A 24188-nucleotide genomic window follows, 5' to 3' on the forward strand; every position below is an offset into this window, starting at 1 on the left:
GTGTGTGTGTGTGTGTGCTTGCCTTATTGTAGCTTCTTTTCTCCCTGCAGGGGGCGTCTGTGATCCGAATGCTCTCCGAATTCCTCACGGAGCCCGTGTTCAGAGAAGGGTTGCAGGTAAGGGGCTGCCTCCACCTCCCCTCCCTGACTGAGGCACAAGCTAAAATGGGGACACACACACAATCACCCCACAGTGCCATGTATGGCTGTACTGTTTGCAGGGTGGTGATGGTGGTGATGTAAAAGGGCAGATCCCACAGTGGGACTTCCAGGCAGCCCTTTCGGGAGAGAACTAGCTCAGAACAATCTCAGCTTGCCACGCTGGTGAATGAGCCAAGAGGCTTTCCCGGGTCCCTCTGACCCTTGCCCACCCCCCACCCCTCCATAGGGAGACAGGCAGGCAGGCAGCTTTGTCCCTGGGCCAGCAGCAGCTCCACCCTGTGTAAAATCTTACCCATTTTACTGGGGGGGTTGAGGGATGACCTGTAAGGATATGACACCTCTGTGCCCCCCTCCAAGTTGATGCGGGCAAGCCCCTCTCCTGTGGCCCTGGGATTTTCCTCCATGGTGGCTGCCATCAGGTTCTGGGCCTGCTGACTTCCCCGTCTACTAGAGAACTCCCCCAACATCTGGGTGGGGCGCTGTGGTGGCTTCTGGCTGGGCCCCTCCTGGCCCCTCCCTGTCCTGAATGTGGGAGAGGGAAATCAGGCAGCGGCAGAGCTTTCCTGAGCTTGGGAATTCTGCTCACCTGACTCTCCTTTCTCCACAGTCCTACTTCGAGACCTACCAATATGAAAATACTGTTTGTGATGACCTCTGGAAACAACTGCAGATGGTATGTTTTAAAGCCTATTCTAGCTGCTTCCATAGAATTTCTGAATCCCAGAGATGGAAAGATATTTTTCTACCCGATGTGTTCCTCCTTTAGAAATGGATCCTCTCCCCCAAGGGCCTGAGCAGGCCAGCTACCCCCTCAGTTCTGCCTTTACTGATCTTATGGAGACAGTTATGGCTAATAGCAACATCCAGAGTAGCCTCTTGCCTCCCCCCGCCCCCAGCTCCCCTTTCCATATGTGTGACAGTCAACTCCAGCCACCACCACCCCGCACTCCTGGGTCCTCTGGTTGGAAGTCCATCTGACATTTTTCCCAACCTGAAGCCACTCTCTCGTCCTTTGGATCTCCTGCATACCCACTCTTAGCAACCCATCCACACATCCCAACTCACCAGGAAGCCAACACAGCTGTGAAGGCATCTGGCTCTCTTCTTAGTGCCTTATGCTGCTTTCTTTTGAAGGCTACAGTGCAAAGTGCACACTAAAAGTAACAGGAGCACTAGGTCCCAAGCATGTGATGAGTGTGAAGTTCAACTGCCTTGCAAGTGGCCTTGGTTCTCAACCTTTGGTACTCCCTCTTACTCAGATTGTTCCTCTGAAGTTGCAGGCTGTTGTGTCTGCCCAACTCCAGTGGGAACCATCTTCTCTTTCCTTCTGTGGTCCTATGCCCATGTTGCCAACAACCAGCCGAGGAAGAGACAGGTCCACGGTATAAGAGAGAGGAGCTACATTTCAAAGGCTTGGTGGGACTGTCTGGCAGTTGGCCTCAATCAATGCCTGGGATGCATTTCCTTCCAGGAAGTCCATGTCTTGAGATTAGGCATTTCAGAATAGTAGAGCCAGGAGCCACCTTCTCAAGTTGAGTCTCTTTGATGCTTCTGGGACAGGTGGTGAACAAGAAGAACATGAGTCTCCCAGACACCGTCAAGACCATCATGGACCGCTGGACCTTGCAGATGGGCTTCCCAGTTCTCACAGTTAATACCACAACAGGCATCATCACCCAAAAACATTTTCTGCTGGACCCAGAAAGCCCCGTTGAGCGACCCTCACAGTTCAAGTAAGTCAGGAGATTTGAGCCTCTGTGGAGAGGTCAGATCTCTGCGTGGAAAGAGCCTTGTCCAGAGGCAGCGAGAGGGAGGAATCCTCTTGCCTAGTGCAATTCTTGACGATGGGGGCTACATCCTGCTGTTGGGGAGACGAGGCTCATGCAGTCCAAGAATGAAGAGGACCAGGTTGAGGCAAGGGGAGGAATAAGGGAGGGCAGAAGCTGCTCAACTGACAGCCGATTTCCTGCAGTTATACCTGGATTGTTCCGGTCTCCTGGCTGAGCAAAGGAAAGGAGGCAGAGATGTACTGGCTCACAGACACTTCAGGTATAATTCATTTGTACCACCTTGGTTGTTCTACGGAGTTACAAAATCATGCTTAGAATGTTAGGAGATTTGATGGAGTTTGCTTAAGGCTGTCCAGGTGGCTTTTGCTAGCTGGCCCAAGATGGCTAAGGTGCGCCTACTTAGCCTGCCCTGGCTTGATCTGCTGCCAGTCAGTGGTGAGGAGATGGCCTCCCTTGTTGCTGGGGGGAAGCTTGGTGGCCTCTTCCTCCTCTCCTTCTGATCTTCAAAATGGAATTTGGGAGAAGTCATCAGTGTTGCATGTTTGAAACCGTACAAAATGTCTTAAGATTTACCTGTTGCCCCAGAAGAGCAGCAGGGCAGCTCTTGCGGTAGAGCAGGACAAGCTTGCTTTCTTTTTTGCAGCTGAAAATGCCAACTTCTCAACTTCTGCTAACCCTGCCCAGTGGCTGCTACTCAATATTAATGTTGTGGGCTATTTCCGGGTAAACTATGATTTGGAAAACTGGGAGAGGCTCATGAATCAGCTGAATGACGACCTTCAGGTAGGCTGTCAAAGTGCCACCTCCCCTCTCTGTCCCAGAAATGGCTATAGTGAAACAGCCTCTTCTCCAGGGTAAGGGAAGTCCTCCAAGAGATAGAAAGTTGGGAAAGGAGGGAGGCACTTCCTTTTCCCCCTGTGCCATTCCTCCTTCTGGGTCCCACAGCATCTGTTTGCCTCCCAAACACCCCCAACCAGCTTCTCCAGAAGAGTCTTTCGAATGCTTTGGCTCTCGTTCTCCATTTGTGGATGAGAGGCTGCTCTCTCTCGCTCCACAGTCTCACCTGATGCCCTCCCAGTGGAGGAAACATCTGCTGACACAACCAGCAATGGTCTCCAGGCAGGATGTGAACTTCCGGGATTCTCCTCTTGCCCACCGCCTGATTTTGCCAAATCTCGATTCAGTTTCTCTGACTGCTCTGTTCTTTTGCAGAAGATCCCCGTTCTAAATCGTGCTCAGATCATCGATGATGCCTTCAACCTGGCAAGGTGAGAATCCCTTTATCTCCCCCTGCTGCTGGGGAGCAGAACTGCAATCAGATTGCCTTCCGAGTCTATTGAACCTCCAAGGATTTTTCTTCCTCACTCTGCCTAAGGGATCCCGCTGGGCTGAAATGCTGCCATCTGATAGGGGGGCATTCCAGAACAGGAGTGACAGGGGGCTCCTCTGTGGGAGGCTGCTGCACCTGCCAGGGGCGCCTCTTCCACCACGTGGCCCTCTTTTGGGCTAAGCATTGAGGCAGAGCGGAGGCCAGCCAGCCCCAAAGCCAGCCCCTCTGCTGTTCTTTCAGAGCCAAGCATGTGGGCAGCGACCTGGCCCTGAACACCACCCGCTACCTGGCCAAGGAGAGGGAGTACCTTCCTTGGGACACGGCCCTGGACAACCTGGACTACTTCCGCCTCATGTTTGATCGCAGCGAAGTCTATGGGCCGATGCAGGTGTGAGCTCCAGCCAGTCTTGGCCCTTCGGTCCTCCCACCCTTCCCTTCCCACAGAGGGAATCCTGGGGTGGGAGTGGGGGTGAATGGGCTGCTCTCCAGCTTCGGTCCTAGTCAGACCTTACTTTCCCTGTTGCAGAAATACATCCAGAAGCAGGTCACCCCCTTGTTTGACCACTTTAAAAAAATCACTCTCAACTGGACCCAAATCCCAGATGGCTTGATGGATCAGTGAGTCTCCATGGATGAGGAGGAATGGCGGGGGGGGGGGGGCTTGTCTGTGCATGGCAAGAGAAAAGGGGAGGGGGTCACTGCCCTTGAATTCATATCCCGGCCTCTCTCCCGCTTTCAGGTATAACCAGATCCTGGCCATCCGCACTGCCTGCTCCTATGGCATCCCTGAGTGCAATGAGCTGGCCTCCTCCTGGTTTAAGGCCTGGAAAGCCAACCCCAGCATCAACAGGTGAGAGAGTGGCTGGGAATGGGGGAGGGGGGGTTGAGCATGGGAAGCCCAGGGGGGGCGGAGCGGAGCTGCTTTCTGGTCAGGCCATCCTCTTCTCTGCAAGGCTGGCCCCTCCTGCTTAGTGACGGAGAGCAAGCAGCCTTTAACTGCTCTTCACTCCCTGGGCTTGCCCAGGTCCCAAAGAGGGACCTGCGCCTCTGCCCACTCTTCAGAGGCCCCCGCCCTGCTTTTCGGGCTTAGCCTCCTGTTAGCCCTGTGGCTTTGCCTCTTCGCTGAATAGCCTCCACGCCCATTGTGTCCTCTGCCTTTACTGTGAACGCTCAGGGATCCCCGGATTCAGCAGACAAATAAGTGGGAGGGGCTGTCTGCTAAAGAAGGCCCACTAAATCCAGGTGGAATTTGACGTATGCAACGTTCATGCACAAATAAAAGGGAGCAGTGATTTAGAGGCTCCTTCTGTCAGCCCCATGGATGTCCCTCCCCCCCCCAATAAAGGCCAAAGGAAAACATGTCCCTGCCCAGCCAGCTGCCCTGACAGAAACAAGGTCAGGTGACGGATGTTCTCCCAGCAGCCTGGGGCCTGAGGGGTGGGTTTCTGAGAGGGCAGCGATGCCCCAGCATGACAGCAACCCTCTGCAAAGGGGGCCAGGCATCCAATGTACTGCAATGGCTGCCACCCAGCCATCGCCCGATGCCTGCCTCTCTGGGGCTGCTGGTCTGCGAGGGGTTCCAGTCTGATGCCCTCCCCCTCTTTTCCCCCAGCCCAGGCGGCATTTGTCAGGGGTCTTTGGAGGTTGGGATGGCTGCTTGGAGGGGTAGGAGGCAGGGCCAGAGTGGGGCTTTCCACAGGGAGCGGTGCAGAAAAAGGTGCCAGGAGAAGAGATGGGTCAGGTTTTTCAACCTCCATCTTCTTGGGCCAGAGAGCAGCCTCCCCTCCACATCTGGGACAGAAAAGACCTTCTTTGGGGTTTGCAGAGTCAGCCCCCCCTCCCCCCGCTTGAGGAAAGTTTGTTCTCTTGGTAGCCAAAGTCAGGAAGGCAGAAAGCCCTGTGGCCAGATGGGGGGGCGGGGGGGAGGTGAGAGCAGACCCCGTAGGCTTCCACAGGAGATTTCCTTCCATCACTTCCTGGGTCATCTTCATTCAGCAGCAGTTTGGCCCTCAGATGGAGGCACCACTGTTTTGTTTTTTTTTTGAAAAAAGTTTTATTTTAGATTAAAAATAAAATAAAACAAAAACAAAAACAAACACAACAATAACAAAAAAATATCATCCTTACAAACGATCATAGACAGCATCTCAATCGGTTAAAATCATTTCGTGCTTACAATTCTCCAAATCTCCTCATATAACAATTATTCTTTACTTAAACTAAAAATACATATTTAAACATTTCATATATGCTATCTCATCTCCATACGTTTTTATCAAACTATTGATAAAATATCTCCCATATCAAATAGTATTGTTTATCTTCCTGTTCTCTTATTTCAAATGTCAATCTACTCATTTCAGCACAGTCAAGGCTAAGCGAGACATATTCGAGCTCAGGCAAGGGGGTTTTGTGGGTGAACCCCAGGATGTTCAGCTAGCCTTTGTCCATTCCATCCAAGGTCCACTTGACCAAATTCTAGGAAGTCAATGGATTTTTGTATTCACAAGAAAACATTTGGTTGTCCTCACATTTTGCCATCCTTGTCCTGAGCTTCAGTTTTTCTAACATTGGTTCTACTGCTACCCATTATCTTCCTCCACCCTTGCTCTGTCCTTCTTTCCAGCTATGGTCATTTCCAGGTCTTCTCTAACTTTTTTACGTAGCCACCCTTGCCTCTTCTGCTGCCCCATGTTAAAACTATTTGCATGATGCTTTTAGAAATTCCTACCACGCTGTTCACATCAGAGGAAAATCCTCTGGGCTATGGCTGAGCTGAAGACGAGATTTTTTCATTTCCAGGATGGTGTGGATTTGGGATGGGCAGAAAATCCCACCAAATCCTCCCTCCCTCCCTCCTTTGTAAGGAGGGCAAACTGATCTTGAAAGGCATCGGCCACTGAGTTTTCTTGGTCAGGTGGACAATGACACACAGACACACACAGGCCCTGTCCAGCAAACTGCTTTTTGCAATGCAGAGGGCTTTTCTGAGTAGGGCACTTTTAGCCTTTGGTACAGCTGCTTCTCTCTCTGCTGGTGGCAGCGGCGTCTGTTCTTTTAGACCAAAAGAATACTCCTTGGTTGCAGCCATCTTGGGGGCGGTTAATGGCAGGGCCTCCACACATCCTGCCCATTACGCAAAACCTCCCCCCCCCCCGTTTTCCCCAGACAGCACTTTAGATGTGCTGGACCTCATTCCCAGTTAAACCCCTCCCTCCCTCTGCCCCAGTTCCTCCCCTCCCTCCCTCTGCCCATGGGGCCTCTCAGTGATGGTCTCGCTTTCAGGATCCCGCCCAATCTGCGCTCCGCCATCTACTGCAGCGCCATCAGGACAGGCGGTGTGGAGGCCTGGGACTTTGCCTGGCAGATGTTTCAGCAGGCCCAGGTGATCTCAGAGGCCGACAAGCTGCGTGGGGCCCTGACCTGCAGCCAGACCCCCTGGATCCTTCAGAGGTGAGCTGATCTCTGCCCAGGGCGGTGAGGTGGCAGCTCACGGGGCTTCATCCAATTGCCAGAGATGAGCGGGGAGATCGCCAGGATTGTCTTTAACGCTGGGGCACAGTTCAGGCATCCCTCAGACGACCCCTGGCTCTCAAACAAGGGCAGGTGGGTGATCTCAGGTGAAGAGCTGCATTTGAAGGGAAGGAGAGCTTCCTGATGGGAACAGCTGCCCAGCAGTGGTAGAGTCTCCCTTTGGAGGTGGGCCTTTTCCATCTCTGGAGGATTTTGGGAAGAAGCTGGACAGCTGCCTCTCAGGGATGTTTTTCCTGCATCGAGCAGAGGGTTGGATCAGAAGATCCTCATGGCCCTGTCCATCCCTACAATTGTATGAGTGCATGAAAAAAAGGAAGCCTAGGCTGCAGCTGTTTGGGGAGGGGGCTACCTGGAGCTACCCATTTATCCCTCGCAGGTATCTTCAGTATACCCTGGACTCCACCTTGATCCGCCGCCAGGATGCCACGTCCACCATCAATAGCATTGCCAGCAATGTGGTGGGGCAGCCTCTGGCCTGGGATTTTGTGCGCATGAACTGGAGGACCCTCTTCCAGCAGTGAGTGTGCACCTCTCCCCCCCCCCCCGCCCAGGGCTGGGTGATGGGAGACCAGCCACTCATCCGCCCGTCTTCCGGCCTAGGTTTGGGGGAAGCTCCTTCTCTTTCTCCAGCCTCATCCAGTCGGTGACCCAGAGATTTGCGACTCCATTTGAACTTCAACAGGTGAGGCTGCTTGGGGTTTGGGGAGGGCTTACGGGGGAGGCCAGCTTTGCAAAGAGCGACAGCCACCTTTTAGGAGAGCCAAGTCCTCATTTTATGTATCTGCCCAGTGAAGAAAGCACTGGAGGCCAGAGAACCAGGCCAAGGCATCTGCTAAAGGTGCTGCTGCCTTCCTGGCATCGGACCAGCTTTTTTTTATCATGCTAGGGGTTTTCAAAATGGTTGCTGGGGGAGTTATTTAGCCTGTTCCCAGAAGCCCTTCTTCCTGTCCGATCCTAGTGCAGAGGGGAGATGTGAAGGAAGGGGGCCAGTGGGGAGTCCTTTGAACACTTGGAGGGGGAACACAGATCTGATCAGCAAATCTGTGAGCTGGCAAGCAGGGACGCTTGGGAAAATTGCTTCTTCCTTCTCTCTCTGATTGGCCGACAGCTGGAGCAGTTCAAGGCAGACAACGCAGATGTGGGCTTTGGCTCTGCCACCCGGACGCTGGAGCAGGCCCTGGAGAGAACGAAGGCCAACATCAAGTGGGTGGCAGAGAACCAGCCGCTTATCCTGCAGTGGTTTAAGGAGAACTCGTAGGAGGAACCAGCCAGTGCTGCTGCAGGGCAGGGGTTCCTGTCAGAGGGGCAACATCTGGCCTCAGTGACTCTCCCTCTGGGCACCCAAGGGTGGAGGAGCAGGTGGGCCGGGACTCTGTCCAGCCATGGCAATGCCCCTCTATAATTTTGTAACTCCAACACTGTAAATTAAAGTCTCTTGAATGGAATGTGCAGATTACTGCTGGAGAAAGGGAAAGGGAAGATATCGTAGGGCCATGTGGGGTGTGACCCGGTGCCAAGCATTGGCAGATTTTGTGATGCAATGCCAGCCATCTTGACGCAGCACTCTCTGTCTGCTGTGGGTATTAACAATGGAGAAAGGGCTGGGCACATGACTCCTGCATCAGCATCCATTGGGCAATATGTCCTTGGCGAGGCTCGACAGCCAGCTTTAGCCTCCATGTTCATGGGTTGAGAAGCTTCAGGAGTGGGGGAGCAAGAAGGGAAGGAGTATAACATCTGGGGAGCTGTAACAAAAGCCAGCTGAAACCCAGGAGGCTAATTCAGAGGAGCTGATTCAGCAGGGAGGGGCTGAGGAAGGTCTGTTCTAGATTTGGAGATGGGGAGAGGTGGCAGTGGCCCTCCTGGTCCATATCCTGCTATCTCCACCAGACAGAAGGCTCCCTCACTGGAGCGAGCAAAGCTGATGATGGGACGAGAAAGGGTCTGGAGGCTGGCCTGTATGGAGGATGGCTAAGGGAATGAGATACGTCGAACAGATTTAGGCATGACATAATAACAGTCTTCTAGTACTTGAGGGGCTGTCACAGAGAAGGCCTTGTCTTATTCTCTAAAGCACCTGAAGGCAGGATGGAAGCTTAACAAAGAAAGACCTACATAGAAGTAAAGAGGAATTTCCTGACAGAGAGAACAATGAATCGCTGGAACCATCTGGAGTGTTCCATTGAAGGAAGTTTTCAAGAAAAGATTGGATAATCATTTCTCTAGGATGATATAAGGACTCCTGCCTTGGCCAGACGGTTGGACTAGAAAACCTCCAACGTCCCTTCCGGCCCTATTGTTCTCTTCTGTTCTGTTCTGTTCTGTTCTGTTCTGTTCTGTTCTGTTCTGTTCTGTTCTGTTCTGTTCTGTTCTGTTCTGTTCTGATCTGATCTGATCTGATCTGATCTGATCTCTGTGGTCCTTCGTAATTAGCCATGCCTTTTGATCATTCTTGTTGGTGAATGGTGAATGAAGGGAGAATCTCAGCTTTAGCTCTCCTAACAACCCTATGGATGGAGTAACCAGGCTTTCTACCCCCCGCACACATTTCTTATTTATTTATTTATTTATTTATTAGATTTTTATACCGCCCCCTCTCCCGAAGGACTCGGGGCGGTGAACAGCCAAAATTAAAAAACATACAATATAAACATTAAAATACGTTTAAAACAGAATTAAATCCAAAATGGCTCCCCAATTTAAAACGCCTTACCCATGACCCTATAAATAAGACGAATTTAAAATTTAAAATTTCCACATTTAAAAAGGGGGAAGATTTAGGCCAGGCCAGCTTGATAAAATAGAAAAGTCTTAAGCGCGCGGCGGAAGGTGCGCAGATCCGGGATTCTACGTATCTCCGGGGGGAGCTCGTTCCAAATCGTAGGTGCCCCCACAGAGAAGGCTCTCCCCCTAGGGGCCGACAGCCGACATTGTTTGGCCGACGGCACCCTGAGGAGTCCCTCTCTATGGGAGCGTACTGGCCAGTGGGAGGCTATTGGTGGTAGCAGGCGGTCCCGTAAATAACCAGGTCCTAAGCCATGGAGCGCTTTAAAGGTGATAACCAAAACCTTGAAGCGCACTCGGAAGACCACCGGGAGCCAGTGCAGCTCGCGCAGGAGAGGTGTTACATGGGAACTCCATGTCGCTCCCATCACCATCCGCGCGGCCGCACTCTGCGCCAGTTGGAGCCTCCGAGTGCACCTCAAGGGGAGCCCCATGTAGAGAGCATTGCAGTAGTCCAGACGAGAGGTAACGAGGGCATGAGTGACTGTGTGTAGGGAGTCCTGATCTAGATAGGGACACAACTGGCAGATCAGGCGAACCTGATGAAAAATCCTCCCGGAGACGGCCGTCACATGCTCTTCTAAAGACAGCCGTGAATCCAGGAGGACACCCAGGTTGCGAGCCCTATCCGTGGGGGCCAATGATTCGCCCCCAATAGTCAGCGATGGCACTAGCTGACTATATAGGGACGTTGGAAACCACAGCCACTCGGTCTTGGATGGGTTGAGCCTGAGCCTGTTCCTCCCCATCCCCATCTTCAGTCATTCATTATCCGTCTACCTCACCTTCCCAGAGCCCACCACCTGTAAGATCCAAAGCAGCCTTCTTCCACTTCTCTCGTGTCTCCAAACATGTCTAGTTCTAACCAAGAACCCCAGGGTTGTTACATTTATGAAGAAGATTGATCCTGGCTGTGGGATAGACAGTTGCTGTGGGATTTAATTTCACATACAGTAGAAGTCTCCCAATCCAAATCTCAGAGTGTGTTATCAAGAGCACTTTATATTAAGTGACTGATTATGAGCCATCAAGTCCTTTTCAATTCGTAACAATCACATAAGATTTTCTCGAAGACAATCAATCCCTATTCTGTTATTTCAAGTCTCCCACCAGAACGGAGTCTGTCCACCTTGCATCCTCTTCCCTTTCATCTTGGCCAAGATGAAGGTAGCAGTTAGACCACATCTTACATCTTGGTAAGGTACAAAAATGTGGGATAGACAACATCACCACCAGATGGATTTATAACTGGCTGACCAACTACACACAACAATGGAACTACATCTACATGGAGGAAAGTATGCAGTAGGGTATCCACAGGTTCTGTCTTAGGCTCTTCAATATCTTCATAGATGACTTAGCTGAGGGAATAGAAGGGGAACCCATCAAATTTGCAGATGACACAGAGATGGTGGGAACAGATTACACTCCAGAAGATCAGATCAAGATCCAGAAGGAACTTGCCAGACTTGAACACTGGGTCCTATATAATAAGATGCAGTTCAGTAGTGAGATACATTAAGGTCCTGTACTTAGGTAGGACAAACCAAATGCATGGGTATAGAATAGGAGGTACTTTGCTCAACCATCTGTCAGAGGAATTTTAGTATCCTAATAGATCACCCCATAAATAGGAGCCAGCAGGGTGCTGCAGCTGCCCAAAAAGTCAATACAATACTAGGCTGCATCAACAGATAGCGTCAAGATCACGAGAAGTGATAGTAGCACTTTATATTGCACTAGTGAGGCCATTCTTGGAATACTGCGTACAGTACTGATCATCATGATACAAAAACAATGTTGAGAGTTTGGAAGGTGTCTAAAGAATTAATGGAACAGAATAACAGAGTTGGAAAGGGACCTTGGAGGTCTTCAAGTCCAAGCCCTGGCCCAAGCAGGAGATCCCATACTATTTCAGACAAATGGCTATCAAGTCTCTCTTTTAAAACTTCCAGGGTTAAAGCCTCCACAACTTCTGAAGTTCTACTGATTCATTGTTCTCACTGACAGAAAATTTCTCCTTAGTTCTAGGTTAGTTCTGTCTTTGATTAGCTTCCATCCATTACTTCTTGTCCTGCCCTCAGATACTTTGGAGACTAGGAGAGTTTGAAGGACTGCCCCCACTTCTTTGTGGCAGCCCCTCAGATATGACCACACTGCTGTCATGTCACCCCCAGCCCTTCTTTTCAGTACACTAGACATCCCCAATTCCTACAACCGTTTTTTGTTTTAGCCTCCAGTCCCCTAATCATCTTTGTTGCTTTTCTCTGCACTCTAGAGTTTCAGTCTTTTTCTTAATACTATGGTGACCAACACTGAATGCAATATTCAAACTGTGGTCTTACCAAGGAAAGCAGCAAAGATGATTAGCGGGCAGGAGGCTAAATCGTATGAAGAACGGTTGAGGGATTAGGTATGTCTAGCCTATCAAAGATAAGGAATGGGGGGGGGGTCATGTTAACTGTCTTCCAGTACTTGAGGGGCTGCCACAGAGAGGAGCTGATTGACTTCTTCTCCAATGCACCAGGGGGGAGGACAAGAAGTGAAAGGAAGCTGGTTAAGGAGAGAACCAAACTAGAAGGAAAACAATTCTGTCAGAGAGAACAATCAATGCAATAGCTTGCCTCCCAAAGTTGTGAGTGCTCCATCATTAAAGATTTTCAATAGACTGGATGACCATTTGATTGCCATAAAGCTCCTACCCTGAGCAGGGGGATTGACTAGAAGACCTCTTGGGACCCTTCCTGCCCTACAATTCTAAGTTGTTCTGCTGGGCTGGAAAAGTCAGTTTCTGTTGGTCAATTCCTGTTTTCCAACTTGTTCCAAATAACATTCAGTCCCTCACAAGCTGAAAAAGAGTGGAAGAATTTAGATTGGGATGAAGTTTGTGGAGGGGGGGGGAGGCAGGTGTTGGAAACCTCCTTGCCCCCCAGTGGGAACCTGGGGACCAGGGTACTTTAACCACGTGGGACATGAAGATGATTGCAGCACCTGAACCCCCCAAAGGGGAGGGCTCATCTACTCCCTCCTGCCTGCTGATGCTCACAGTGCCTGACCCACTAGGGCTGCCTCACTGGCTGCAGCCTGGGAAGGTCACAAGTGCTGCCTTTTCTACCTGCATCATAACATTGCACCACAGAACACAGAGTGCAACACCACAACCACTTCACTAAAAAGAATGCAAGTGGGGGAAGGGCTGGCTGAGCAGAAGCCCCAAATTTCTGTAATCTTTGGGAAGAAAAGGATGAAAACTGGACTCCAGCAAAGGTCTCCGAAGAATTCATGCACAAGGAAGACCCTATTTTTATACAGTATTATCTTCGTCTAAATTTGTGGTAGATGCAGAGTTTGGTCTCCTGAAGCCAACATGTTCCTCCAGCTGAACCTGCCATTATATTTATTGTACTGTTTGACTCTGTCTTCCATACAAAAGCACAGCTTGTTCAGGATGTCGCTTCATCTCTTGGTGTCTCACAAGCACAAACATTAAAATGTCACGGCACAACTTTGTAAGGAAAATGGCAGACTCGGCAGCCTTTATTAAACAAGCTCCCACAGGGCAGGGCAGGGCAGGGCAGTGGCCAGCACTGAGATGAGAGACAGGCAGGGAGATCTGGTTGCTTCTGTTGGCTCCCTCTTCAGTGCTTGGCTCGGCATGGCTGGAAGAGAAGCAGCCTCCCCAGGTGAGAAGGGGCACTCATGGCCGTCCTTGGCAGAAGCAACAACAGCTGCAGTCCACAACACAACCACTTCATACAACCTTTTTTTCCTCCTGTTTTTGAACAATGTATGCATTGCTCTATTGTTTTTATATGTTGCTCTTTTTTTGTTAGTTAAAAAGCAATAAAATAAAAAAAGAGAGAGCAACCTTTGTTCTTGAGGCACCAGAAAAACACCCAATGGGAGTTTTGCAAGCCAACCTCCTTTCCTCCCATCTGAGAGCCTGGATGTGTGTGGAACAGGAAGGCAGGTGCCTTGGCAGGTGGCAGGTAGGCCAGCTCCAGCATTGGCTTTATCCGTTGAATCTTCTCTCAATGCCACCCAGGTCAAGAGGACCTCTGAAGAAGCTTTAAACGCATGTTGTGAGGCCTGTCAGGAGGTGACATGCACACGCAGAGGGAGGGAGGAGGGCCCTGGAATCCTCTCTTCAGTTCTGGTTGCCCCATACAGAAAGGTTGCCAAGGAACTGGAAAGGGTGCAGGGAAGAGCAGCAACGGTGGTCAAGAGGTTGGAGGGTAGCTACGAATAGTAGTTACAGGAACACGGAGAGATAGGAGAGCTGTTTCCCAGGGATGTCCCAGGAAGAAAGTGTGGATACGTTCCCACAGGAGTGGGAGAAGCAAAAGGTGGAAGCTTTATAGAGGGAGGGCCAAACTTGAACTGTGGAGAAATTTCCTGGCTGTCAGAGCTACAAAGTAATGGAGAACCTGCCTCCTGGTGCTGTGGGAGGTTTTTAAGAAAAGACTGGGCAGCCATTTGTCCAGAATGATTGGTGGGATACCTGCCCTGGGAAGGAGGTTGGACTGGACCATCTCCAAGGTCCGTACCAATTCTTATCCCAAAGGCGCTTTCTTCAAAAGGCAACTGGACTGTATTTCTTCCTTGAAAGAAAAAACGCAGTCCAGTTGCCTTTTGAAAAAAGCACCCGACACAAGCACAACCTAGATGACCGAGAATCTCCATTGACATCGATACCAATTCTTATCATTCCTAGAAAGGCCATCTCTCCACACATGCTCAGGAACTGCAGAGAGGTCAGTGGCCAGGCATGCAGGAGCCAGAATGCCAGAGGTGGAGAAAGCAAATGTTTTACTGGATCTCTGACCTGGGTGCCTTCTGAGCTGCATGTGCTCCGCATCCCCCCACCCCCCATCTTTTTCTTCCTCAGCTTCAGGTTTTTGCAGCAGTGCTTCTTTAGGTCTGAGCAGGGGTGCCCAATCAGGGGTGCACGGCAGAGGGGACCAAACCGCCCAAATTTTGCAGGGACTTGGGAGTCAAGAGCATCCCTTGGCCCTGGCCATGCAAGGCCTTGCTTCTTGGGGCATGCAAGGTGCCCCGGAGCATCTCTGCCTCTCCAGCAAATGCCATGGCCACCACTCTTCTGCAAGACAGCTGGAGGCCCTGTAGCTCCTTGTGCCAGACTCCCCCACCCACCCACAAGACCTGAGGCTGCTGCAACTGTTCACTCTTCCAGGCATCTGGCAGGCAGTCTGTGCTCCCATGAGGTCCAGCAGCTCTGAGAGGGAATAAGTTGGGGGGGCAGAGTGCCAGCCTTGGTCTCGGCTGCTCAGACGGGCAGGGAGCCGTGGAGTCTGGGCCTGGCAGCTGCCCTATGCAAATCCACCTGGCACGGCTAGGGTGGGTGGAGGCGGCATCTGCTCTGCAGCTGGAGGCTGAAAGGGGCCTGGCAGGAGGGGGTGGCAGAAAACCCAAAGCAGCCTTGTCTCACCCTGGTCAAGGAAGCTGGAAGTGCCTGATGCTGCTTCTGGTGATGGGAAGCAACCCCAAGCAGGGCTGGGCAAGAGGTCAAAGGCTCCCAGCCGAGAGTAGTGGGAAAGAGAGCCCCATTTGCAAAGGTGTCACTTTCACCACCCGGGGCCTTAATTGTCATCACTCCGCCCTTGGGAAGTGTGCAGGCAGCAATTCACACAGCACTGAGAGCTGCTCATGCTCTGGCTGCCCTTTCTGGGATCAGCTTCCCTGCAGCAGCCCCTCCAGAGTTGCCCCCCAGGCCAGGTGGACTATGATGGATTCAGCATCCCTCCCTCCCTCTTACCCAGCAGCCAAAAACGCAATGTGGGAAACTGAAGAAAGGCCCTTCCCAATAGAGACCCTCTGGCAGGGGCCTCTCCTCCCCCCACCCCCCTCCTCCTGAGGCCCAGGAGCCATTGCCCCTCCAGTTGCCTGGGGGTGTGCGTCTTCTTGGTGCTGCCTTCCCAAGCCTTTATAGTTGGGATTCTCCCGCAACTCATCCTCTTCACAAGCTTTTTTCATTAACTCGGGGGGGGGGGGGTGTCTTTGATTAGTCACAGACACTAATCGGAGACAAGAATATGAGGACTGAATGTGGGTTTTTTTCTCCTTAATAATTCTTTCTTCTTTCAGCTTGTATCTTGCCTTACTTGGCCTCTCTTTTACCAAGAGATTTTCTCTTTCATCTTTGTCCCTCATGTGAGAAATGCTCCCAAATGTGCCCCAGGAGCTCAGTGGAAGCCCCACAAATGTTTTCTGGGGGACCCAGGGATCATGGCAGCCACACACCTCCACCTGTCTCTTCCACTGGTCCCCCAGCTCTTCTCCATCCCTTCTGCCCTCTCCTGTTTGCCTGAATTCAGTCGGTGGTCCCTCGGCAGGGTCTGCAGGTGACTTCAGTGCTTCAGCTCTCCTGGATCTCGCTCACTCGCAGCTTCGAGTTTGCTCTCCTCTTTCCCCTGAGAGTTTTCTGCCCTCTTCTTTGACCTGGTCAAGCTCCCTTGGCCAAACTCACTGCTCCAATTCTTTTGACTGCTTCAGGCAGGCACACAATCCGGCCAGCCTCCTCCGCAGAGGGCCTGGGCTACGACTGCAAAGCCCTGCCTGTTCAGAGAGGGATCCTTGCCTTTCTCTGGTGTCCTACCAGATTCACCAAGAGTGAGCTGCTCCCCACGAAGAAAAGAAGGGGCCAGGGCACCCTCTGACTCTTGCCCCCATCATCCCACTGGGAATTCCTCTTCTCCGTTAGCTTCCTAATCCGTGTGACAAGGATGGCTTCCCATTCTCTCCCCCAGAATAAAATTCCAGATCTCGGGAGTGCAAGGGTAGCCTCTCGGCCTTTGCACTCCCACCAAGGTTGCCCCGTTGCAGCCCTGCTCTCCCTGCAGTTCCAGGCCCACAACCAGGAAGGACGGCTCTTGCGAAGCACTTCTCACCGGTCCACCTCTTAATAACCTGAAGGGCTCAATCAGTGGAAGACCCTCAGTGGCGATTTCAGAAGCTGTGAGGAAGAGAAAAGGCTGCATTTCACTTTTCCTCCCCTCGCGGTGGCAGCTCTTCTTTCCCAAGGCTGGGAAACGTGAGGAGGGAAAGATTTCCCAGGCCTGGGTGTAAAAAAGCCCCACCCTTGTCTAAACACTGAGTGACTGGTGTGGAGACCCCATCTCAAGTCTGCAGTTCATGAGGCAGGCCAGGTGTGAAGAGAGGGCAGCAGCAGCAGCCTCTAGGCAGCCCATGCGGTGTTGCTGCTTCCTTGGGCTGAGGGAGCCCGCCTCCCAAGGCAGCAAGTCCTCCTGGGATTCTCCTGCGGAGACCGCCTGCCTACCCGCCCTCACTGAAGCTCATCTCATTATCACCCCTCAGATATGGCAGCCCCTTCAAAGCCCCAGAGCTCCCCCCATAAGCCCAACCCTTCTTCACCAGAGCGGGGGGAGGGATTATCAATGGGGTGAGGCCAGGGGTGAAATGCTCCCGGTTTGGACCGGATCGCCCGATCCGGTAGTGATGGCAGCGGGTGGTTCGGAGAACCGGTAGCAAAAATCCCTCCCCCCCCCACTATGCCCAGCTGAGCTGCACAATCATCAGAAACTTTTTTTTTTTACTTTTAAAAGCATTTTTTTCTGCAACCTCTTGGCTGAAGAGGTGGTTAAAAATATGCTTTGAAAAGTCTCTGATGATCCCAGCTGAGTTCCCTGATCAGCAGAGGCTTTTCAAAGCATTAGAAAAAATGATTTGAAAAGTTTTTTTTTTAAAAAAAGTCGGCCACGTCCATCCAGTCACATTCCCCACCACCACCAAGCCACACCCACAGAACCGGTAGTAACAGATTTTACATTTCACTCTTGGGTGAGGCCCAGTGGTGGGATTCACATAATTAACAACCAGTTCTCTGCCCTAATGATTTCTTCCAGCAACCAGTTCACCAAACTACTCAGAAAATTAACAACTGGTTCTCCTGAAGTGGTGCGAACTGGCTGAATCCCACCACTGGTGAGGCCCCTTCAGAGTGGGGTGTCTCACACACCCAGCAGCCGGATCTGAAAGCCTCTGATCCCTCAGAGGACAACCGATGCCATGGAGCTCTCCTGCCAATTGACCACCCAATTCTGAGCTAGCTCAGAGCCTGACATCAGGAATGTAAGAAGGTCGTAGGTCGAGTTTCCTCTTATCTAAGGCACCAAGGAAGAGACCTCCATAACGGTTATTTTTACAACATACATGTAGAAAAGAGCACACCAGGCTAATCCTGGGGGAAGGACAACCGCAGCCATTCTTCCACCACCCGACCCAGTTTTTATCCACCCCCTTTCCAGGCGGCTGGAATCGGAGTAGCCCGGGCTCCCCTAAGCCTCCGGCATGTGCCGGGAATTCGAGAGCGGCCCCGGGGTCGGGAGAGCAAGGGGGCTGCCGGGGCCCTTCAGGCAACGCTCCCCGACCTGGCCAAGCCACCCGCAGAGCTTCCCAGCCGACCGCCTCGGGCCTCCCAAAGCCAGAGACTCCCCCCTCAGGACCCTCCGCCCGTCCGCGCTTTCCCACCGCCGGCTGAAAGCGCCCGGCCGCCCCCTCCCCGCTCGGAGGTGCGAAGGCCCGGCCGAGGTGCCAACTTCACACCTGGCCGGCATAAAGCGCTCCCCGCGCGGCCCGTCCCACACAAGCGCCCCAGCCATGGCCCGCAGCCCCCGCGACGGCTGCCCCTCTCCGGCCCTCGGCCCCGCTTTCCCGCGGCCCTCCTGCTGCCTGTGCCCGGCCGAGGGCGGCCCGGGCTCCGGCAGCGCCTCGCCGGCCTCCTCCCCGGACTCCTGCGGCTCCCTGCCGGGCTCCCGGGCCTGGCGGGCGGGCGGGCGGGCGCGGCTGGGCGGCGGGCAGCGGCAGAGCGCCAGCCAGCGCGAGAAGCTCCGCATGCGGCGCCTGGCCCAGGCCCTGCACGCGCTGCGCCGCTACCTGCCCGCCTCGGTGGCGCCGGCCGGCCAGAGCCTGACCAAGATCGAGACGCTGCGCCTCGCCATCCGCTACATCGGCCACCTCTCCGAGCTGCTCGGCCAGGAGACGCGCCCGCCGCCCCGCCTGCCCCAGCCGCACCCGCACGCAGAGTCGTGGCGCGCCGCTCCCGCCCCGAGCTGCGGACAAGGCCGTGCCGGCGCCGCGCTGCCCCCGGCGGAGCCGCCCGCCGCGCCCCCGTCGCCCGCCTGCCAGGTAGGTCCCCGAGCCGCCCGGCCCTCCTGCCTCCGCCGCCGGGTGGTGGCCGGCCGGAGGCTCACCGGCTCCCGTCTCTCCCCGCAGAGTCTCCCCGACGAGCTGCTCGCCTTCCTGGAGGACTTCTTCCCGCTGGCGGCTCCCGGCCGGGACTGAGCGCCGCCGCCCGGCCCCACGCCAGCAGCAGAAGAGGCGCCCCGCGCCCGCCGGACGGACGGAGCGCCGCGCTCTCGGGGCCGACCGAGCAGCCCTCGCCAGCCGAGGGACCCCGCGGCCAAACGGGCGGCCGAGCAGGCGCCGAGCGGATAACGGCTGCCGGCGCCCGAGACCCGCTTCGGCTCCTCCGGGGCCACCAAGCTTCGTGGAGCGGCCCGGCCGGGCGAGGACAGACAACGGCCCCGGAGCGGCCGGCCCGACGGACGCTTCTCCGCCGATGGGCAGCCGCGCCGGATTCGGACTTTTTGGAGCTCCGGGGGGCCGTGAGGAGCAGGCGCCCCCCGGTGGCGGCTTCTGCCCTGATTCCTCCGGCGCCGTTCTCGGCCCTGAAACTTCTGGACTCTTTGTAATGATTACAGCGTATTTATTATTATGGAGAACGTGCGGTGGAAATGACTGGGTCAAATAAATGCTTTTTAATAATTTAGAGCTGCGTGTAGTGGTTGCTTAGAAAACCTTGGACCCTCGGAAGCAAAGGACAGACCCAGCGAAAGAAGGCCAACGGTGGGGAGGAGGGGAGAGCCCCGTTCTGCGCCTTTGGCCACAAACAGCCGCGCAAAGGCCGGATTAGGTGTGGCTGAGCCCCCGATTGCTAAGGGGGCTGTCGAGGTCATTGGTGGGCTGTGAGCACCTTTACCATAGCGGCAGCACAAAAGCTGCTCCCAAGGAGGACCATAAAGTGACCCCGACCCAGCTGGGTCTTCTGGGGGAGCTCCCCCTGAGAAGCCCAGAGAGGAAAGCCCAGGCACCTCCAAGCTGCTGCTGCCCCACAGCCACAGCTTACTCGGGGGCAGGCCGAGTAAGAACTCCTTTATTTCAATGACTTGGATTCTGACCCTGCTGGGTTCAAAAACATTTGCCTCTGTTTTAACTGTGTTTTGTGGAACAAGCCATTGGGCCCTTTTTCATACAGAAGCCATTAGTTGCACAACATGCTGCTAAAGGAGCTTGGGGCAAGGTGTGAAAATCCTGATTTGGAGTCACCTCCCCCCCCCCAGCCACCCAGCAGCTGCACGAGAGCCACCTGGCTGCATTCTGGGGTGGGGCCGACCCTGGGCAGAATTCGAGGGATGTCTGTCCAAGGGCGTCTCTCAGAGTGACCAGCCCTGACTGTCTGCAGGCCCCCTCAGGCTGCTTTCCCAGGGCTGGCGAGGCAGAGAGGAAGCCAGGCTCCGGCTCTGGGTCAGGTAGGCTCCTGAGACGCTATGGGGGGCAACAGAGGAAGGGGAGGGGGCTGCACTGACTCCAATGATCCGCCTTGCCTCCCTTTTCTCCCTCCCAGGGCCTAGGGAGACAGATTCATCCCCCCCATGGAGCACAACAGGAGCGGGTTGTGGGGAAGGGGCTCCTCTTTCAAAGACCTGGAGGAGTCGGTGGTGCTGCCCGTCTTCTCAGCTGCCGCTCAGGTCCGGGTGGGGCTCACCCTGCTGCTGTGTGTGATCTCGGCCACCTGCAACATGGCCATGCTGTGGACTGGCTGGACCAGGCCAGCAGCCAAGGGCTCCCACGCACGCCTGCTGCTGCTGCACCTGGCGGTGGCGGACCTGCTAGTGGCCTTGGTGGTAATGCCACTAGACGCTGCCTGGAACATCACGCTGCAGTGGCAGGCCGGGGATGTGGCCTGCCGGCTTCTCATGTTCCTCAAGCTGCTGGCCATGTATGCCTCGGCCTTTGTCACCACTCTGATCAGCTTGGACTGCCAAGCGGCCATCTTGCAGCCCCTGGCCACTGCCCGGGCTTGGCGCAAGAACCAGATCTTGCTCTATGCGGCCTGGCTGATGAGCGCCAGCCTCTCCACTCCTCAGGTACTTGACCCAGCTCATCCTGGCAAGGAAACTCCCCCTCCCTGGGCTAGGGATCCATGGCCTGAGGGGGCTCTGGGGTGTGTGTGAGGGGGGGCTTGCATAACATCAGGCTCTGCACCAAAACCTTTCTCCCCCCCCCCCAATTCCTGCATTGTCCCTGCAGTTGTTCCTGTTCCACACAGTCACCATCAGCTCCCCCCAGAACTTCACCCAGTGCACGACGCACGGCTCCTTTGCCCAGCACTGGCACGAGGTGGCTTACAACATGTTCAGCTTCCTGGGTCTTTTTCTGCTCCCTCTGCTGGTCATGAGCGCTTGCTACACCCGGGTGCTGCTGGAGATTTCAAGACACGTCAGCTCCTGCAACAGCTGTGAGTTAGGCCTGGTGGGGCGGGGAGTGGGCACAGTGGGGCAGCGCAATTGCTTCCCTTCGCCTAGGAGTTAATGAATGCCTTTTAAATTTGAAGCGTTCTTCAACGTCCACATCTTCTGGAGATTTTGCATAGGGCTTTTTTAAACGAGTCTTTGAAAATACAGGTCGTCCCGAGTTATGACAGTTCATTTAGTGACCGTTTGAAGTTACAACAAACTGAAAAAAGTGCTTTATGACCATTTTTCATACATGACCGTTGCAGCATTCCCATGGTCATGTGATCAAAATTCAGATGTTTGGCATGATACATATGACGGTTGCAGTGTTCACGTCACCCCCTTTTGCAACCTTTTGACAAACAAAATCATTTGGGAAGCCAGATTCACTTTACAACCGTGTTACTAACTTAACAACTGTGGCAAGAAAGGTCGTAAAATGGGACAAAATTCACTTAACAACTGTCTTGCTTAACAACAGAAATTTTGGGCTCAGTTGTGGTCGTAAGTTGAGGACTACCCATGCCGTTATTCATTCAGCCACAGTTTTGTGTGAGGTTCTGGAAAAGCCTAAATCTGAATGGGATCCCAGAGGCCAAATAACGAAAACGAAATAATTCCCCAAAGATGTCAGACTAGTTTCATATCTTTGCCAAAGGAGCTTCATGCTTGACCCAAAGCAAAATTTGGGTTTTTTTTCCTTAACAGAGCAAATTAACAGAAAAGGCATCTATTGGAAAAAAAAAGTCTGCCCAATATGTTTATTCTGGACAAACACAAAACAGAAACATTTTAGGAAAAGCTGCACCAAAATCTGCATTATGCAATGAATGTACCAGACCCATGAACTCTGGGCAAAAGGAGAAGCTGAAGTGGTGCTACAGGGCCCTTGGGCCTCCAGGCCCCCCAGGCTGACCAGGCTGCCCTCTTTGTTTCAGGGTCTGCCCAAGAGATGCCCCTGCGCCGTTCACGCAATCCCATCCCGAGGGCACGTCTCCGCCTGCTGCACCTCAGCCTGGCCATCGTCGGCTCCTTCGTGCTCTGCTGGACCCCTTACTACTTGCTGGGCCTCTGGTACTGGTTCTGGCCAGTGGACATGGAAGGGACAGTGAGCTCCTCAGTGGCACACATCCTCTTCCTCTTTGGTTTGCTAAATGCCTGCCTGGACCCCATCACCTACCGCCTCTTTGCTGGGGGCTGGCAGGGCGAGTGCTGCAGGGCAGCCGGGCGAGGGAAACAGCTGCCCTCCCCCGTCACCGGCTCCTTCCAGGGCTCCATGTCTTCTGCTCGCCTCCAGAGAGAGGGCAGGCTGCTCCTCTCTGACACAGCAGAGGTGGCCCTGGGCCCAGGCTCAAGGGCCCTCCCGAGGGCATCTGCGTGTCCAACTGGCAGCCCTTCCAGCCAGTTGAGTAGGAAGGCTGTGAGGCCAAGCCTCCTTCAGACCATGGAGCTGCCGGCTGCCTTGCCTGGGCCAGAGGAGGAAGGGGCTCTGGCAGGGACACCGCCGCAGGCCCCCTGGTCTGGGAAGGAGCCTGTGTGGCCTTGAGTTAGGCTCCTTCTGAGGTAGCTGGGAGGGGGCTTTCCATGAAAGACACATCCAGCTGTTCCCGCCTGCTGCTTAAGCCATAATGAGCTTCTGGCACATTCTGTCCAGGCTTGCTTTTATGGTGCTGTGGCTTGTTCAAGAAATGATGGCTCAACACTCTGTCAGCCTCTTGCTCTCCTTGTGAAGCCTGGACTGAAGAGCTTCCCAACAGCAGTAATGAGGAGTGGGGGTCTCTCTGCCCAGCCCCGTTTTCTCTCCCCTAGAAAGCTCAAGTCGGCTTTTCTGAGGGGCTGAGTCTCCTCTCTGGGAGGGAAGGGGGCACAGGTCAAAGAGTTTGGCTGTTCTTTGGCAGGAGGCAAGTGGGCAGCCATGCTCCCCTCTCGATCCTGGGCTTCCTGGGCATCGGCTGAGCCAGGAGGCTTTGGAGTGGTGACACCGACTTGCACCCTGATGGGGGTTGGTAGGCTGACCAGCTTCTGCCCCGGGGGATTCTCCCGGTTTTCCCCACAACAAACTGGTGAGCACAACTGGCACAGCATCTCCCAGGGCTTTCCAGGGACTTCAACCCAGGCGGCTTCAGTGGAAAAAGACATCCTGGAAAGGTGCCCAAAGAGGCAGTTTGGAGAGCAGCCCCTCCAAGCAGCCACAGTGGAGGTCCCTCAAGGAGGCAGCTGGGGACTCTGGGTGTCAGAGTGCAGTGCTGCCCCCAGCGGCCCCCAGGAGAAAATACTCACGAGCTCCTGGTGGTGCCTAGAGGAAGCAGGCTCTGCCCCCAAGGTCTGGGGTGGTGGGGGCTTCAAATGGGTGAGGCATTGCCTGGAGGCTGGGCAGGAAAAGACCAGGGCCCTGTGGCTCTGGGGGGGGGGAGAGGACCCTGGCAGATTGCCTGTCACTGGAAAACAGCAAGGAAAGTGACAGGGCTGCCTCTGGCTGCCTCCACATTGGGACTGAGAGCAGCACCAGCGGTCCTGCAAAGAGGAAGCATCCCCTGCTGGGAGCAGATCCGGGTTGCTCTGTAAGGCAGACCCAGGCAAGAAAGCCAGTCTCTCATTGCAGCAGCCACAGGGACAGTCCCTGCATGGCTGAATAGGCTTCTGCCTCCCTCCCTCCCTCCCTCCCTGCAGAGAGGTTCCCTCAAGGTAGTTCCTTGGGGGAATGGGACAACACAGCCCACTCGCCGTGGGACAATTCCCTGCGGGACAATTTAATAATTCTATTTAATTATTTAAAATGAATAAAAATTATTTTAATGTTTGCCATTCACATTTCATTCTCTCCCTCCTTTTGCATCCTTTCCTTAATGATTTTATTTCACCATTGCTTCAATATTAATGTAACTCTCATCCCACAGCAAGAGTTGTCCTGTGGCGAGTTGGCCATAGACCCATTTCTTGACTGGGCTCAGGCCCTCTTTCCTGACCACTGACCATCAAGCCCCTCCCCCCACCATCCCCACAGTCTTGGGGAGCAAGCCAACTGCCCTCACCC

The 24188-nt window shown here is 53.9% G+C and overlaps 2 protein-coding genes across 6 annotated transcripts in view; both read left to right on the plus strand.

Moving 5' to 3' along the window:
* Positions 1-8260, plus strand: part of ANPEP (alanyl aminopeptidase, membrane) — a 34572-nt gene extending 26312 nt beyond the window's left edge. For all 5 annotated transcript variants that reach the window (XM_070953454.1, XM_070953450.1, XM_070953449.1 and 2 more), the window contains 13 exons: positions 51-116; positions 769-834; positions 1722-1894; positions 2134-2210; positions 2595-2734; positions 3164-3219; positions 3522-3669; positions 3808-3899; positions 4021-4131; positions 6567-6734; positions 7192-7332; positions 7416-7497; positions 7924-8260. In XM_070953454.1, coding sequence (XP_070809555.1) covers positions 51-116; positions 769-834; positions 1722-1894; positions 2134-2210; positions 2595-2734; positions 3164-3219; positions 3522-3669; positions 3808-3899; positions 4021-4131; positions 6567-6734; positions 7192-7332; positions 7416-7497; positions 7924-8073 — 1470 coding nt within the window. In that variant the 3' untranslated portion in view covers positions 8074-8260. The remainder of the gene's footprint in view (positions 1-50; positions 117-768; positions 835-1721; positions 1895-2133; positions 2211-2594; positions 2735-3163; positions 3220-3521; positions 3670-3807; positions 3900-4020; positions 4132-6566; positions 6735-7191; positions 7333-7415; positions 7498-7923) is intronic.
* A 12030-nt stretch (positions 8261-20290) lies between these two features.
* Positions 20291-22700, plus strand: LOC139324129 (gonadotropin-releasing hormone II receptor-like). The gene is made up of 3 exons (XM_070953805.1): positions 20291-20785; positions 20949-21156; positions 22093-22700. Exons 1-3 carry the CDS (start codon positions 20291-20293, stop codon positions 22698-22700), a joined length of 1311 nt encoding a protein of 436 aa, XP_070809906.1.
* Positions 22701-24188: the final 1488 nt, after the last annotated feature.

Source organism: Pituophis catenifer, unplaced genomic scaffold (genome assembly GCF_029215685.1).
Source record: "Pituophis catenifer annectens isolate HBS135680 unplaced genomic scaffold, rPitCat1.0.hap2 SCAF_14, whole genome shotgun sequence".
Lineage (NCBI taxonomy): Eukaryota > Metazoa > Chordata > Lepidosauria > Squamata > Colubridae > Pituophis > Pituophis catenifer.